Here is an 18,511-nt window from a genome sequence, read left to right as displayed (position 1 = left end):
TCAGGTAACTCCATGGCCATTCAACGCCCGAACTGCTTACCTGACACGATCCCCGAGCAGCGTGGAACCTGTGGATGACCTCGTAAAATGGTAAGGTGAGCTCAAAATTCTCTTTAACAGCCTGCTAACAAGGTCTTAATCACCTAAATTGCCTCCCCAGCCTCTTGGTGTCAGGTCTGTTCAGCAATGACAGACCCGACATCTGGAAAACTAGTGTGGCAGCGGGTTGACTGCGGGTTCCATACCCGGTCAAAAACATTTTTTCCCACCTGACCCACCACCAAACGCACCCGCTAACTCCCCCGAAAAATTCCGCCCCCTATGTGACAGCCAATTTGTGCACAGCAAGGTCCCACGAACAGCAATAAGATAAATGACCAGCTAAGCTGCTTGCAGTGGTGTTGGTTGAGGGATAAATGTTGGCCAGGACACCAGGGTAACTCCCTGCTCTTCTTTGAAAGCTGCCATGGGATCTTTCATGTTCACTTGAGAGGGCAGAGGAGACCTCAAACACTCCTCCAGTATTGTAACAAAGTGTCAGCCTAGTTTGTTTGCTCAAGTCTCTTGGAGTGGGACTTGAACCCACAGAGGCAAGAGTGTTACCTCTGAGCAAAGTCTGACCATGGCCCACTCATCTACTTTTTAAACCCGTTCTGGCACTGTACTGGAGTTGCACTCCATGTAGTGTCCAACGTAAGCTGGTGTGAGACTATCCCCTCCACATCAGAGTTAAGTCCGGCCCTAACTCCCGTAATGCCACAAAGCGGAAAGCTTCAGTATAAATGCACCCTTAAGGTGATTGTAACAGTAAGCTGGACATTACCATCATTGCATTGCACAATTTCAGTGATTCTTCTTTTTTTTAGACATTGCCATACAATGATATACTTTGCACTACATCATGTATGTTCATGTTTCATTATAATTACACAGTTAAAAAAGAATTCTATAGCGAATGGGATAATGGAAACAATGCTGACCTGAAGGATAATTGGACAGCCCTGAATTTCCATCACACTCTCGCCATCACCCGATTTAATTTGAGGCATTGAGACTGCGAGCACCAGATCAGGATTACCCGCTAAATGGAAGGTCCTGTTGACAGACAATGCACAGGGTTTGAGCTGATTCCCTCTGCAATCAAAGCGCGGCTATGTTACTTCACACAGGCTCAGCTCGGGGTTAATGACGCCGATCTTTCTCTCCTTGTGGTTCGGAATAAATATAAGAACATAAGAATCAAGAGCAAGAGCTCCATTCGGCTCCTCGAGGCTGCTCCACCATTCAATTAGGTCATGGCTGATCTTCTACCTCAACTCCAATTTCCTGCCCTTTCCCCATATATCTACTCTATCAAAACCTTTCATAATTTTAAAGACCTCTATTAGGTTAGAAAAGAGACCCAGCCTGTTCATCCTTTCCTGATAGGTATACCCTCACATTCCTGGTATCATCCTTGTAAATCTTCTCTGCACCCTCTCCAGTGCCTCTATATCCTTTTTATAATATGGCGACTGGAACTGTACGCAGTACTCCAAGCGTGGTCTAACTAAGGTTTGATGCAAGTTTAGCATAACTTCACTACTTTTCAATTCTATCCTTCTAGAAATAAACCCTAGTGTTTGTTTTGCCATTTTTATGACCTTGCTAACCTGTGTCGCTACTTTTAGTGCTTTGTGTATTTACATATCCCTACAAATCCCCTTGTTCTAGACCCCCCAACCACTAAAAACAGTCTGTTTCTATCTACTCGGTCACATCCCTTCACAATTTCAAACACCTCTACCAAATCACCCCATAATCTTCTCTGCTCCAACAAAATGGCTCCAATTCTTCAAGCCTTTCTTCGTATTTATATATTTAAAAAATTGTCAGAAGCAAATAAAATTAATGTAATGATATTCTATTGACTCTCCCTCCAAAACAGACATTGAAATGGTTAAATACAGTGGCCTAGAAATTGGGTTTTGGCTTAGCCAGGGCTTTAGCGCCCGAAATTAGTGCCGGCGCTAAGTCCCCTGCGCGCGCCAAAAATTCAGTGGCGCCGCGCCCAAACGGCTGCTGGCGCTACTGAAGGGTCTTAGCGCCTGGAAAAGGGCGCTAACTGCCGTTTCGCGCCGCAATTCCGGCGCTGCGGCACCCGATGCGGTGCGGCAGGCTGGGGAAGTGCAGGCCTCCTCCTTCCGTTAAGGAGGAGCTGCCTGCACCCGGCCGCGGCCCGCGCAAGTCTCCTCAAAAATGAGCCCGGCACCTCGGACAAGTGCCGGGCTTGCATCTGTTCCGGGGGGGGGGGGGAGAAGTCCGGGGAGGGAGCTGCGGGCAGGCGGCCGGCGGGAAAGCGGCCGGCCGCCGCACCTCCTTAAAGCGCCGGCGCAGACTCCGGCAGCACTCGTTTGCCGGAGTCTTAGGCCTAGAAATTGAGTGCCCTTAGCGCCGATTTTGCGGCGCTAGAGGGCCTAGCGCTGCATTTGGCGCCGGCACCGATGACGTCATCGGTGTGCGCAGCGTCCCGGTTGCCATGCCGACGGGCCCCAGCGCCGAAATTCAGTTGCGGCCGCCTCGCCCGTGACAGCCGCAACTAAGACTCTGGCAACAGAGTCTTACGAGTCTTTGCGCCGGCGCATTAAAGGCCCCGCGGCGGCCGGCCGCTTTCCCGCCGGCCGCCTGGCCGCAGCTCCCTCCCCGGACTCCCCCCTCCCCCCCCCCCCCCCCCCCGGAACAGAAGCAAGCCCGGCACTTGTGCGAGGTGCCGGGCTCATTTTTTAAAAGATTTTCGTGGGCCGCGATCGGGTGCAGGCAGCTCCTCCTTAAGGGAAGGAGGAGGCCTGCACTTCCCGAGCCTGCCGCACCGCATCGGGTGCCGCAGCGCCGGAATTGCGGCGCGAAACGGCAGTTAGCGCCGATTTACCGCCGCAAAGACCCTTCAGTAGTGCCGGCAGCCGTTTGGGCGCGGCGCCACTGAATTTTTGGCGCGCGCAGTGGGACTTAGCGCCGGCACTAACTTCCGGCGCTAAAGCCCTGGCTAAGCCAAAACTCAATTTCTAGGCCTTAGTTGCGGCTGCCACTGGCGAGGCGGCCGCAACTGAATTTCGGCTTGGGGCCGGGTTACCACGGCAACCGGGACACTGCGCACACCGATGACGTCATCGGTGCCGGCGCAGCGCTACCGGTCTACCGCCGCGGAAGGGCCCCAGGCAATTTAGGAACCGGCGCCAATTGCAGCGCTAGGCCCTCTAGCGCCGCAAAATCGGTGCTAAGGGCACTGAATTTCTAGGCCTATGTGTGGCAATTTGTTCCTGACAGCTGAGCCCTTGTTATAGTCAGTGATTTGTTGTTGATTAAACTTCACCACTTCATTTATATTCCAATGTGTCAGGGGCAAAAACCCTGAATTACAAAGCAAAACAATTGATAAACAGGCGACTATATTTGCTCACTAGGCTCGGCTATACGTTAGGTGACACTTAATTCAGAGGGATATTGTGCAGAATAAGAGGAGGGTGAAATGCGAGTCCCTCCTGGAAAATGACGGATTCAGAAAACTTGGTTTATCTTATTTACAGTTGTCCAAATAATGGATCGCTGAGTCTGACTTGACGCCTCAGAGCAGCGGTGGCAGGTAGCGAGAGCGGCGGACCTGCGGGAGACTCGGCGGCGGCGGCGGGGTACTTAAAGCGGCAGCGGGGCCAGGAGAGGCCTCAGAGCAGCGGCGGCAGGTAGCGAGAGCGGCGGACCTGCGGGAGACTCGGCGGCGGCGGGGTACTTAAAGCGGCAGCGGGGCCAGGAGAGGCCTCAGAGCAGCGGCGGCAGGTAGCGAGAGCGGCGGACCTGCGGGAGACTCGGCGGCGGCGGCGGGGTACTTAAAGCGGCAGCGGGGCCAGGAGAGGCCTCAGAGCAGCGGCGGCAGGTAGCGAGAGCGGCGGACCTGCGGGAGACTCGGCGGCGGCGGGGTACTTAAAGCGGCAGCGGGGCCAGGAGAGGCCTCAGAGCAGCGGCGGCAGGTAGCGAGAGCGGCGGACCTGCGGGAGACTCGGCGGCGGCGGCGGGGTACTTAAAGCGGCAGCGGGGCCAGGAGAGGCCTCAGAGCAGCGGCGGCAGGTAGCGAGAGCGGCGGACCTGCGGGAGACTCGGCGGCGGCGGCGGGGTACTTAAAGCGGCAGCGGGGCCAGGAGAGGCATACCAAACTCCAGTCTGCGAGCTCAGAGGGTAGCAGAGAGGTAAAAAGTATTTGGGGTGTGACGTCACCAGGGAGCAGGTAAGTGATTGGTTGGTGAGTATTTCTCTCTTTTCAATACAAGCTTGAATTCTGTGGTGTTAAATTTCTCGGGTCTCTGTGTTGTAGTGGGGACAGTTGGTAAATAAAGCACCCTAGAGTATACCTGTAACTGGGGTATTGAATAAATTTTTTAATTAATTAAAGGAGTAAGTCATGGCAGGAGAGCTCAGCCCCGTGTTCTGCTCCTCTTGCTCCATGTGGGAAGTCAGGGACGCTGCCAGTGTCCCTGGCGACCATGTGTGCGGGAAATGCATCCAGTTGCAGCTACTTGTAGACCGCATTGCGGCGCTCGAGCTGCGGGTGGATGAGTTTTGGAGCATGCGCGATGCTGAGAGGGTCGTGGATAGCACGTTTAGCGAGTTGTTCACGCCACAGGGTAGGGCTGCACAAGCAGAAAGAACTTGGGTGACCATCAGGCGGAGCAACAGAGGCATGCAGGAAGTGCAGGGGCCCCCTGTGAACATCCCCCTTTCAAACAGGTATACCAAGTTGGATACTGTTGAGGGGGATGACTCACCAGGGGAAGGCAGCAGCAGCCAGCTTCCTGGCACCAGGGACGCTTCTGCTGCTCAGAAAGGGAGGAAAAAGAGTGGGAGAGCAATAGTGGTAGGGGATTCTATCGTAAGGGGAACAGATAGGCGTTTCTGTGGCCGCAAACGTGACTCCAGGATGGTTTGTTGTCTCCCTGGGGCCAGGGTCATGGATGTCACTGAGCGGCTACAGGGCATTCTTAAGGGGGAGGGTGAGCAGGCAGAGGTCGTGGTCCACATTGGGACCAACGACATAGGTAGGAAGGGGGATGAGGTCCTGCATCAAGAATTTAGGGAGCTAGGTAGCAGATTAAAAAACAGGACCTCAAAGGTTGTAATCTCTGGATTACTCCCAGTGCCACGTGCTAGTGAGTATAGGAATAGGAGGATAGAACAGATGAATGCGTGGCTAAAGAGTTGGTGCAGGAGGGAGGGTTTTAGTTTCCTGGATCACTGGGCCTGCTTCTGGGAAAGGTGGGACTTGTACAAGTCGGACGGGTTGCACCTGAACCAGAGCGGGACAAGTATCCTTGCGGGGAGGTTTGCTAGCACTGTTGGGGGGGGTTTAAACTAACTTGGCAGGGGGATGGGATAGAGAGGGGAGCTGAAATAGGGGGTGATGTGCTGCCAATTATAGAGAAAAAAACAAGTCTTGCAAATAAGGTGGATGAACTGAAGGTGTTGATAAACACATGGGAGTATGATATTGTTGCTATCACGGAGACATGGTTGAGGGAGGGGCAAGACTGGCAGCTCAATATTCCGGGGTACAGAATCTTCAGGTGAGACAGAGGGGGAGGTATAAGAGGAGGGGGTGTCGTAATATTAATTAAGGAGTCAATTACTGCAGTAAGGAGGGATGACATAGTAGCAGGTTCCTCTCATGAGGCCATATGGGTGGAGCTTAAAAACAAAAAGGGGGCAAGCACTTTGCTGGGAGTATACTATAGGCCTCCAAACAGTCAGGGGGAGATAGAGGAACAGATATGTAGGCAAATCTCAGAGAAATGTGCAAATAATAGGGTAATAATAATGGGGGATTTCAACTTCCCCAATATTAACTGGGATAGTCAGAGTGTGAAAGGCACAGAGGGTGTAGAATTCTTAAAGTGCATCCAGGAGAGCTTTTTGAGCCAGCATGTAGAAGGTCCTACAAGAGAGGGGGCGGTACTGGACCTAATTCTAGGGAATGTGGCCGGCCAAGTGGAAGAAGTGCTAGTAGGTGAGCACTTTGGTGACAGTGACCATAATATGGTGAGATTTAAGGTGGTCATGGAAAAGGACAGGGATGGGCCGGAAATAAAGGTTCTAAATTGGGGGAAGGCCGATTTTAATAGGATAAGGCAGGATCTGGCCAAAATGGACTGGGATCAGCTACTTGTAGGAAAATCCGCATCGGAGCAATGGGAGGCTTTCAGAAGGGAGATTGAGATCATACAATGGCAACATGTTCCCGTAAAGGTCAAGGGTGGTTCCAAAAACCACAGGGAACCTTGGATGTCAGGGGATATACGAGAATGGATTAGAAAAAAAAGGAGGGCTTTTGGCAGATACAAAAGGCTAAAGACGGAGGAAGCCCTAGAGGAGTACAAAAAGTGCAGGGGGATACTTAAAAAAGAAATTAGGAAATCAAGGAGGGACCATGAAATATCACTGGCGAGCAAAATAAAGGAAAATCCTAAGATGTTTTATAAGTATATTAAGGGTAAGAGGATAACTAGGGAAAAAATAGGGCCCATTAGGGACAAAAGTGGCAATCTGTGTGTGGAGCCGGAAGATGTAGGAGGGGTTCTAAATGAATTTTTTGCATCTGTTTTCACTATGGAGAGGGACGATGTAGACATAGAAATAGGGCGGGGGGACTGTGATATGCTCGAACATATTAACATCGAGAGGGAGGAGGTATTGGCGGTTTTAGCAGGCCTAAAAATGGATAAATCCCCAGGCCCGGACGAAATGTATCCCAGGCTGCTGTGTGAGGCAAAGGAAGAGATTGCGGGGGCTCTAACACATATATTCAGAACCTCTCTGGCCACAGGGGATGTGCCAGAGGACTGGAGAACCGCTAATGTAGTACCATTATTCAAGAAGGGGAGTAGGGAAAAACCGGGGAACTACAGGCCAGTGAGCCTAACATCAGTGGTAGGAAAATTATTGGAAAAAATTCTGAGGGACAAAATTAGTCTCCACTTGGAGAGGCAAGGATTAATCAGAGATAGTCAACATGGCTTTGTCAAGGGAAGATCATGTCTGACTAATTTGATTGAATTTTTTGAGGGGGTGACTAGGTGTGTGGATGAGGGTAACACAGTGGATGTGGTATACATGGATTTCAGTAAGGCCTTCGATAAAGTCCCGCACAGGAGACTGGTCAAGAAGGTAAGAGCCCATGGAATCCAGGGTGCCTTGGCACATTGGATACAAAACTGGCTTAGTGGCAGAAGGCAGAGGGTGATGGTCGAAGGTTGTTTTTGTGACTGGAAGCCTGTGGCCAGAGGGGTACCACAGGGATCGGTGCTGGGTCCCTTGCTGTTTGTGGTCTACATTAATGACTTGGATATGAATGTAAAAGGTATGATCAGTAAGTTCGCGGATGATACAAAAATTGGTAGGGTGGTAAATAGCGAGGAGGGTAGTCTCAGTCTGCAGGACGATATAGATGGGTTGGTCAGATGGGCGGAACAGTGGCAAATGGAATTTAACCCGGAAAAGTGCGAGGTGATGCACTTTGGGGGGACTAACAAGGCAAGGGAATACACAATGAATGGTAAGACCCTAGGCAAGACGGAGGGTCAGAGGGATCTGGGTATGCAAGTACACAGATCCCTGAAGGCGGCGGAACAGGTGGATAAGGTGGTAAAAAGGCATATGGGATACTTGCCTTCATTAGCCGAGGCATAGAATATAAGAGCAAGGAGGTTATGATGGAGCTGTATAAAACACTGGTTAGGCCACAGCTGGAATACTGTGTGCAGTTCTGGTCGCCACACTACAGGAAGGATGTGATGGCTTTAGAGAGGGTGCAGAGGAGATTCACCAGGATGTTACCAGGGCTGGAGCGCTTCAGCTATGAAGAGAGGCTGGGCAGTTTGGGTTTGTTTTCCTTGGAGCAGAGGAGGCTGAGGGGGGACATGATTGAGGTGTACAAAATTATGAGGGGCACAGATAGGATGGATACTAAGGAGCTTTTTCCCTTAGTAGAAGGGTCAATAACTAGGGGGCATAGATTCAAGGTAAAGGGCGGGAGGTTTAGAGGGGATTTGAGAAAGAACTTTTTCACCCAGAGGGTGGTTGGAGTCTGGAACTCACTGCCTGAAAGGGTTATGGAGGCTGGAACCCTCACAACATTCAAGAAGCATTTGGATGAGCACTTGAAATGCCATAGCATACAAGGCTAAGGACCAAATGCTGGAATATGGGATTAGATTAGACAGGGCTTGATGGCCGGCGCGGACACGATGGGCCGAAGGGCCTCTATCCGTGCTGTATAATTCTATGACTCTATGACTCTACTCTGGCAACAGGCCAGAATGTTTACGTAGAATTGGACAAGCCTTAATAATAGAACCAGGAGCACCTAACCTATGGGGCAAACCTTGATGTAAACATTGCGAAGGAGTAGCTTCAAAAACATGGAACGACAAAATAATAGAGACTGAAAGATAAGTATTTTTTCCAATGATTCTGTTTATCTATATCTAGCTAATCTTTTATTACAAAATGCCACCCGTCACAGAAATGGGGAGTTTGTACGAGATATTGGGAAAGGCAGATTTTTTTGACTGAGGCAGAAATCCCAGCAAGTCGGTTAAGGAAAAAAAATTGTTTAGCACAGAGGCAGGAAGGTGTGCAGTCAAACAAATACTTGCTTCCAGTTCTGTCTGGAACTGTGATGCAGGACATGAGCACTGGAATCGTATAAACAACTGATGCAAATCTCTTACTGATTTTAGTTCTTAATCAAAACCCAAAGCACAAATCGACAAGTAACTTAATAGCTCTGCATACATAAATATTCTCATGGTAGCCCTCCATATAACTTCTGGGGTATTATATTCAGTTCAGGTCACACACCATCTTGACATATATTGGCCCTTCCTTCATCGTCGCTGGGTGAAAATCCTGGATCTCCCTCCCTAACAGCACTGTGGTAGCGCCTTCACCACACGGACTGCAGCGGTTCAAGAAGGCGGCTTACCACCACCTTCTCAAGGGCAACTAGGGATGGGCAATAAATGCCAGCCTTGATCGTCGCCCACTTCCCGCGAATGAATTTTTGAGAAAAGCAAACTCAATAGTACCTCTACAGGACTTAGCTACAAGCAAAGCTTTGGATAAAGGATGTTTAATTGTTTTTCTACCTGTTGCCCTCTCTCAGTGTCCAGCGTTGAAAGATGTCATCGGCTTTCTTCTCTACCAGTGTCACTTCTGTGCCCGGTCGCGCATTCATCTCAGGAACTCCCACCACAAGCCAAGGACAGCTGCAGTTTATGATATGTCCGTCTTGGAACTGAAACTGCTGCTGATGTATTTGTTGCAGTTTGAGAGGCTTAGGCCGGGGCCTGTGGGTGAACGCCAACTGTGAGTTGCATCAATTACGTAAAAAAACGCCGGAAATCCGTGGGCCTTCCAGCGCACCCCAACTGGCCTGTTGGGGACCGAGCCTACACCTGCCTGAAACAAAGTCACCGACACGGGGCCTGTTGGGGACCGAGCCTACACCTGCCCCAAACAAGGTCACCGACATGGGGCCTGTTGGTGAGCCGAGCCTACACCTGCCCCAAACAAAGTCACCGACACGGGGCCTGTTGGTGAGCCGAGCCTACACCTGCCCCAAACAAGGTCACCGACACGGGGCCTGTTGGGGAACTGAGCCTACACCTGCCCAAACAAGGTCACCGACACGGGGCCTGTTGGGGACCGAGCCTACACCTGCCCAAACAAGGTCACCGACACGGGGCCTGTTGGGGACCGAGCCTACACCTGCCCAAACAAGGTCACCGACACGGGCCCTGTTGGTGAGCCGAGCCTACACCTGCCCAAACAAGGTCACCGACACGGGCCCTGTTGGTGAGCCGAGCCTACACCTGCCCAAACAAGGTCACCGACACGGGCCCTGTTGGTGAGCCGAGCCTACACCTGCCCCAAACAAGGTCACCGACACGGGGCCTGTTGGGGGGAGGGGGAACGGGACTCCTAACGTCAGGAGCTCACGCATTCCTCTGTCCCTCAGATGGCTGGCAGAGCATCAGCGCCTGGTGAGACCAGGAGCATCAGGCTGTCAAATGGCGGAAGTGAGGTTCACCCGAGGGTGGGGGGAAGCGGGTGGGAGAAGGGGTCTCAGCTGCATGGTGGCCCAGACCTCCAAAGAAAAAATGTTTAACAGTATTTAAATGTGGACTTCTTACAAGGGGGACTTATGGGGGCTGTGGTGTTTTCCTTCTGGGTTGATGTGGGGGGTGGAGGGTGGGGGGTCCAAGCACCAGCCCCTTAGACAGACCGTTCTTCTGCCGCACTGTGGCCTCGAAGGGGAGACAGGTACCTGAGATGCCGCAGGCAGATGGAGCTGGCCATACAAACTCTAGTGAGGTCAACACCGGATAACCAGTGGCCACATCCTGGTCATTACACCCTGATGTACACTGGTTTTCAGCCCTGTGTAAACCTTTTAAATTGTGATTAAAAGTAACAAACAAAGTTTATTTTCCTCAAGGAGGCACAATTAATGCAATACCATGTTTAAGAATGTCCGAACCAATCTAGTGAGGTGTGTAGACCTGTAGGCTTTCTGTTTGCCTGATACAGCGGCACTCCCTGAAGGGGAGGTCCCTAATTAATTACTCAACTTAAGAGAGTTTAGGTGCAGGTTAGTTGAATGTAACAGCAAGAGCTCTAAGGCCAAAATGTACGGCTTACCAGCAGAGACCGCTGGTAACCACCCCGCTGCTTGTACAGCTAGAACCACCCTACCCGTTAAAGCAATGGCTTGCAGGGCTGCGTAGAACCAAGTAGGAAGAATCCCCTCTTCCCAGTGACAGGCCCATCCCTCCAGGTTCCATTAATTGGACAAACCAGCTGGCCAGTCATTAACAGCACCCTGGCGAATTCAGGTGCGACTCGCCAAGGTTTCTTCAGCAGAACCTCCCAAACTCACGACCTCTACCACCTAGAAGGACAAGGGCAGCATATGCGTGGGAACACCACCACCTCCAAGTTTCCTTCCAAGTCACACACACCATCCGGACTTGGACATATATTGCCATCCTTTCACTGTCGCTGGTCCAAAACCCTGGAACTTCCTACCCGACAGAACTGTGGGAGCACCTTCACCACACGGACTGCAGCGGTTCAAGAAGGCGGCTCATCACCACCTTCTCCAGGGCAACTAGGGATGGGCAATAAATGCTGGCCTTGCCAATGATGCCCACACTGCAAGAATGGATTTGTTTTTTAAACTATGGACCTGCCTGGTTCAGACATCAGATTATCAAAAAAAGTGGAGCTTAACCTGTATTTATTGTATAGATCAACGTTCGTGAAAGACCTCCCATCTTCTCGCTGTGAGACTTCATCATCATCAAATGCCTTTGACTTTCTTTCCCATGGATAATGGCCCTTAGGCTGCTGAGCTTCAAGAGCTAGATGGGCTCTGGCATGTGCATCACTGGAAAATACAGAAAAACACGGCTGACCTTCAAAAGTTAATTTATTTAGTGTCACCATATATTTTCTTAGAAGGAGGAGTAAGTGTTGAGACATGTTAGAACCCCCGTTACATTGCACCTGAGGAAAGGTTCACACACTGCGCAAACATATCTCAATTTTATTCTCCACCACACACACACAAAAAATAGGGAGGTCACATATTAAAAATAGGGAGGTCACATATTAAAAATAGGGAGGTCACATATTAAAAATAGGGAGGTCACATATTACTTGGAAAATAAGAATCTAAATGGGGTAGAAGAGGAAAGGGATCTCAGAGTACAAATACACAAATCACTGAAAGTAGGTCAACAAGGCCATGAAAAAAGCAAACCAAGCACTGGCGTTTATTTCTAGAGGGATAGAATTGAAAAGTAGCGAAGTTATGCTAAACTTGTATTGAACCTTGGTTAGGCCACACTTGGAGTACTGTGTACAGTTCTGGTCGCCATATTATGAAAAGGATATAGAGGCACTGGAGAGGGCGCAGAGAAGATTTACAAGGATGATACCAGGATTGCGAGGGTGTACCTATCAGGAAGGGATGAACAGGCTGGGTCTCTGTTCTCTTGAAAAGAGAAGGCTGAGTGGTAATCTGATAGAGGTCTTTAAAATTATGAAAGGTTTTGATAGAGTAGATACAGAGAGAGCGTTTCCACTTGTGGGGAAGAGCAAAACTTGAGGCCATCAATATAAGATAGTCACCAAGAAATCAAATAGGGAATTCAGAAGGAATTCTTTACCTAGGGAGCGGTGAGAATGTGGAACTTGCTACCACAGGGAGTGGTTGAGGCGAATAGTGTAGATGCATTTAAGGGGAAGCTAGATAAGCACATGAGGGAGAAGGGAATAGAGGGTTATGCTGATAAGAGTTAGTTGAGTAAAGATGGCAGGAGACTTGAGTGGAGCATAAACGGCGGCATGGACTGGTTGGGCCGAATGGCCTGTTCCTGTGCTGTGTATCCTATGTAATTTACAGGGAGCTAAGGAAGGAGAGGGGGGCGCACATTTGTGGGTTGGGGGAAAATCCCAGAAATGCCAGAACTGTGGAGGCCCCACCAAATTTAACAGCAGCTCGTTATCATTTTTATTTACTCCTGTTCCCACCCAGCAGCTGGCCAGATTGACAAGCTGGCCGACTGCCAGGCAGGAAATCCAATGGTAGAAGGCCACAGCCGGGGATCGGGAAACATTGTGAGTTGGTGGGGGGTGTTGAGGGAGAATCCAACCGGCAATCAGGAGGGAGGGAGGACCGGGATAGATCACGGGCTGGGGGTGTGGTGAGTTAGTCGATCATGGCAGCAGGTTTGCTTGAGGGGCTGGGGGGGGCGCACTCCTGCTCCTCCTGGCCCACAAGCAATGCTCTGTACAGCACTTACCTGCTGGGTCCAGCTGCTCCCGACTCCCTTTAGCTGCCAGGTTTCCCGAGCCCTGGGAAACCCGGCCGGCCAGCATTAAATTCAAATGGCTCCCAAAATCACAGGAACAGGAGCCTCATTAACATATTATAATGACAGACCCGCCTCTATAGAGCGGATTACGCGCACACCCCCAAACCCGCCATGGTTAAAACGGGAACATCCACGTTCGCGGTGGTTTGGGGTAGGGTTTAGGATATTTGCCAATTTAACCACTGTCGACCCTCTCTTGCCCATCGTGGGGGGGTATAAAATTCCCCCCAACAATCTCACGCACCGATGATCTCCTGGACTACAGGAAACTTTCTTTTATCCGGCACGGATGGGACCGACGTGGTGACGGTTCATCAAAAATTCCGGATAACCGAACGCTATAGTAAAAGATACGGAGCTGAGAGCTCCGTATAAAGCAACAAACCCTGTTGCTCAGCTTCAGAACAATCGGCACAAGTTGCAAGCGTCTCTGTAGCTTAGCAACAGCTGCAGCTACACCCTTGCACAGCAACAAATGGAGTAAAAAATGTAATAAAAGTTACCTGAACCTACTCCTGAATTTTGCCGGTTAACTGTCATTTCCGGTTATTTAGGGGCCGGTTAATCGAAAGTTTCCTGCAGTTTCGATCGTCTGAGGGGGTCGGAGAGAAATTTTTCAGCGTGATTTCTTTCCCTGGGTTTTTTCTCGTTTTTTTTGCCTCTCTCAAGAGATTACATGCCTGCGGAGGTTGGAGTGGGGTCGGGGGCGGGGGGGCGGGGGCGGAGGGGAGTAGGAAGTATCTAGTCATAATGATCCAAACATCATGGTGTGGGGCAAGCTTGATGGACCAGCTGGCCTTTCCCTGCCTGTCAATTACGAAATGTTTGTATGATTCCTCAGGGACCAAAACTGGCCAAAGTGTCACTAGTGATACTAACCCATCAGTATCGTTCGAGGCAAGGCTTGAAAAATTGTGGCTGTGTTTGTTACAAGGTGATTTGATAGAGGTGTTTAAAATTATAAAAGATGGAATAGCGTAGATAGAAACAGACTGTTTCCAGTGATGACTGAGGGGGGACTTAGATATAAGAGATTTAGGACAAAGAGCAGGAAAAACCTGTTTACAGGGTTGTGAGGCTGTGGAATGCACTACCAGAGTTAGTTGTTGTTGTCAGATCTTGGAGTGATGTTGTGGAAGGATTCACAAGTTCACCACCAGCCTGACAGACTTCAACTTGAACACTCATTCCAGGAACCATCTTTATATCAGCTGATAAGGTGGCTAGTCCTACACAGCAAGAGGGTTTTATGGGATCCCACAACCCATACAATGAGGAGGGGAGGGGGGTCACCCACACTCTCCAGGCGCAAGTATCCTGCTAGATGTTAACCCAAAATTTAGAGCTCGCCAGAGCTTTCCGGTGTGGGGTTCAGAACCCTCCACCTTCTGGCTCAGAGGTGATAAATGCTACCACTAAGCCAAAGGCTTGCTCTAAATTAATGACTGATGGAGCTACCTTGTCAACATTTAAGATTAAGTTACACAGATGGTTGAAGGAAAGGTGGTCAAAGAGATATGGGAACAAGGTGGGCACATGGGATTAGGGCTGCTGCTCATGTGGAGGGTAAACATGGACTGCTTTGGCTGAACTGCCTGTTTCTGTGTTGTAATTTCTATGTTGCTCTATGTAGAAGAATAGGAATTTTCAGGTGAAGAAAATAAATGCTGACGTATTTGGAGAGGCTAGGGAAGCTGGGCTTGTTCTCCTTTGAGCAGGGAAGGTTAAGGGGAGATTTAATGGAGTTGTTCAAAATTATGAAGGGTTTTGATGGAGTAAATAAGGAGAAACCGTTTCCACTGTCAGGAGGGTCAGGAACCAGAGGACACAGAGTTAGGATAATTGCCCAAAAGTCCAGGGGGGAGACGAGGAGAATTTTTTTTACGCAGCGAGTTGTTGTGATCTGGAATGCGCTGCCTGAAAGGGCGGTGGAAGCAGATTCAATAGTAACTTTCAAAAGGGAATGGGATAAATACTTGAAAAGAAAAATTTGCAGGGCTATGGGGGAAAGAGCAGGGGTGAGTGGGACTAATGGGAGAGCTCTTTCAAAGAGCCGGCACAGACACGATGGGCCGAAAGGTCTCCTCCTGTGCTGTGTGAGTCTACAAGTATAGACTGAGATTTTCGACTAAAGAAGGAAAGAACTTGCATTTGCATAGCGTCTTTCAGGACATCCCAAAGTGCTTTACAGCCAAGAGTACACCTAGTGGCCCGTTTCTCTTCCTATCTTCCTATGTTTCTAAGTTCCAATGACATCGTAAATAAAACCATCCATTGGTCTTTTCTTCCTATCAGTGTACCTGTCCATCAAAAAGGAGCGCGATTGAAAACAGTGGTCAAGATATCAATCACAAACAACTAGGACAAAGCTTTTGCTATATTCAGGCATTCTCAACCTTTTGAGCAGAATGGCTTCAGTTTCTTACAGTAAATCATTTATAATGTTTCCGTCCTTGTTATGATCTTCATCAGTTGTTTCGGTGAAGGATTGGTCTTGCTTATCTGCTTCACAAGTGGTTTCCTCATGATCAATGGACACGGCACATTCAGCTAACACCAACTTGGCTCCAGGTACGAGACTACCCACAACCTCAAGGACTAAACCTGCATGGTAATAACACACACCTTAAAATAGGATGACTAAATGCTCTGTATCTTAAGAAGAAGAACTTGCAAATGATATAGCCCCTTTCACAACCCGAGGATGTCCCAAACCGCTTTACAGCCAATGAAGTGATGTCACTGTTGTGATATAGGAAACGTAGCAGCCAATCTGCATACAGCCAGGTCCCACAAATGGTATCGACCAGATAATATGTTTTTAGTGTTGTTGCTTGAGGGATAAAGAACTCCCCTGCTCTTCTTTGAAATAGTGCCATGGGATCTTTTACGTCCACCTGAGGGGGCAGACGGGGCCTCGGATTAACATCTCATCTGAAAGACGGCACCTCCGTCAGCGCAGCACTCCCTCAGCACTGCATTGGAGTGTCAGCCTGCAATTTGTGCTCAAGTCCCTGGAGTGGGGCTTGAACCCACAACCTTCTGAGAGAGAGAGAGTGCTACCCACTGAGCCACAGCTGACACTACAGTATCTGCAGCTAGGTCAGAGTTATAGGGGGGAAATTCGGTTACGCCCCATTTGGGGGCGGTAACCGAATTATCGCCGGAGATTTAGCGCCCGGCGCGGAAGCGGAGGGCTATCTCGGGCGCTCCACTACCTCTCAGAGCGGTGTCAGGGGCGCAAAGCGCGGTAGCGCCGGAACACTACGTGGCCGCTCCGCGTAGCGCTGGTTCATTTCAGTGCCCTTCCCCTCCCGTTAAACGGGAGGGACGCTGCAAGCTCTGCAGGGCCTCTGATGGCCCACACTAGCCCACCAGGGCGGCGTGTTGCCGTGGCTGCAGCCCAGCACCGAGACGCGGAGCAGGGCTGCGTGATGGCGGCCACGGACCACGCCAAGGGCCGCCCCGGCGGTCGGCCTAAAAAAAAAAATGGTGGCGCAGGTCGCGGCCGCAGCTCCCTTTGATTAGCACCCCGCGAGCGGAGTTTGACCCGGCTCGTGACCCGTGAGGCTGGCGCTGCCACCGCCCGCAGCTACTCGTGGGGCGCAGATGAATTTCTGCCGTGGGGCGGTAAGGGGTTGCAGCGCACACGATGGTGTCATCGCCAGCGGCGTAGTAGCCTGGGGCGCTAACGGCAGGGTCAAAGGAACCGAATTTCGCGGCCATAATCTTACGCCAATTTTGTATTGATGCTGCGCAGCCTGGAGGGCAGCACGCAGGTGACCTCCAAGTACCGCACCCTCCTTTTCAGCAAGTCTCCAGTGATTGCAGGGCCTGGTAGAGGGCCAACAGGACAGAGGTACGAAATTTATACCGCTTCCGATGGCCAGTGTTGAGACCCAGGAGAAGCCTTGGTCACTATTGGAAGTGTGGGGTTGTTTTCTTCATATGGTGCGGTTCTGCCGGTTGTCAGAGTGTCACAAACCGATGATATGCTGGGGGAGTAGATTTCGGTAAGGGTTCTCGTGCTCGTCTGCTGAACGGGCGCAGAAACCCCGGGGAAATGGGGGAGACGATGTTTCCCTGGGGGTTTCCGCGCCTCTTCCACTAAAGTTACGGCGGACGAACAGGGCAGCGCCCGCACCCAACAGAAATCCGCCCCCTTGGGGTTTCGACAGGGAATTGGCAGTGCTCCTCCTGACTTGTCCGCTCAGAAAGGGCCAGCTAACTGTGGTGGTGATCGGGGGGGTCAGTGGTGATCAGGGGGATCGGTGGTGATCGGGGGGGTCGGTGGTGATCGGGGGGGTCGGTGGTGATCAGGGGGGTCGGTGGTGATCAGGGTGGGGTCGGTGGTGATCGGGGGGGGTCAGTGGTGATCAGGGGGTCGGTGGTGATCGGGGGGGTCGGTGGTGATCAGGGGGATCGGTGGTGATCAGGGTGGGGTCGGTGTTCATCGAGGTAGGGGGTCGGTGGTGATCGGGGGGTCGGTGGTGATCGGGGGGGTCGGTGGTGATCAAGGTGGGGTCGGTGGTGATCAGGGTGGGGTCGGTGGTGATCAGGGTGGGGTTGGTGGTGATCAGGGGGGTCGGTGGTGATCAGGGTGGGGTCGGTGGTGATCGGGGGGGTCGGTGGTGATCAGGGGGGGCGTCAGTGGTGATCAGGGGGTTCGGTGGTGATCAGGGTGGGGTCGGTGGTGATCGGGGTGGGGTCGGTGGTGATCAGGGTGGGGTTGGTGGTGATCAGGGGGGTCGGTGGTGATCAGGGTGGGGTCGGTGGTGATCGGGGGGATCGGTGGTGATCAGGGGGGCGTCAGTGGTGATCAGGGGGGCGTCAGTGGTGATCAGGGTGGGGTCGGTGGTGTTCAGGGGGGTGTCGGTGGTGATCAGGGTGGGTCAGTGGTGATCAGGGTGGGGTCGGTGGTGATCAGGGTGGGGTTGGTGGTGATCAGGGGGTTCGGTGGTGATCAGGGTGGGGTCGGTGGTGATCGGGGGGGGTTGGTGCTGGTCGGGGGGTGTCGGTGGTGATCATGGTGGGGTCGGTGGTGATCAGGGGGGGTCGGTGGTGATCAGGGTAGGGTCGGTGGTGATCGGGGGGGTCGGTGGTGATCAGGGTGGGGTCGGTGGTGATCGGGGGGGTCGGTGGTGATCAGGGTGGGGTCGGTGGTGATCAGGGTGGGGTCGGTGGTGATCGGGGTGGGGTCGGTGGTGATCGGGGTGGTCGGTGGTGATCAGGGTGGGGTCGGTGGTGATCGGGGGGGTCGGTGGTGATCAGGGTGGGGTCGGTGGTGATCGGGGGGGGTCGGTGGTGATCAGGGTGGGGTCGGTGGTGATCGGGGGGGTCGGTGGTGATCGGGGGTTCGGTGGTGATCAGGGGGGGGTCGGTGGTGATCAGGGTGAGGTCGGTGGTGATCGGGGTGGGGCTGGGGTTGGTCGGGGGGGGTCGGTGGTGATCAGGGTGGGGTCGGTGGTGATCGGGGGGGGTCGGTGGTGATCGGGGGTTCGGTGGTGATCGGGGGGGGTCGGTGGTGATCAGGGGGGTCGGTGGTGATC

At 51.7% G+C, this 18,511-nt stretch overlaps 1 protein-coding gene across 1 annotated transcript in view; it reads right to left on the bottom strand.

The window, feature by feature from the left end:
* Positions 1–18,511, bottom strand: part of LOC147107159 (doublecortin domain-containing protein 1-like) — a 731,408-nt gene that overhangs the window by 139,436 nt on the left and 573,461 nt on the right. Inside the window, exons 24-27 of the mRNA XM_086008298.1 lie at positions 15,389–15,566; positions 11,315–11,470; positions 9,168–9,368; positions 981–1,095 (exon numbers count right to left, since the gene is read on the bottom strand). Of these exons, the coding sequence (XP_085864424.1) occupies positions 981–1,095; positions 9,168–9,368; positions 11,315–11,470; positions 15,389–15,566 (650 nt within the window). The remainder of the gene's footprint in view (positions 1–980; positions 1,096–9,167; positions 9,369–11,314; positions 11,471–15,388; positions 15,567–18,511) is intronic.

This window comes from Somniosus microcephalus, chromosome 15 (genome assembly GCF_052327205.1).
Source record: "Somniosus microcephalus isolate GS21.2 chromosome 15, FLI_Smic_1.0, whole genome shotgun sequence".
NCBI lineage: Eukaryota > Metazoa > Chordata > Chondrichthyes > Squaliformes > Somniosidae > Somniosus > Somniosus microcephalus.
Note: the sequence above shows the minus strand (reverse complement) of the source record. Positions and strands in the feature narration are given on the sequence as shown.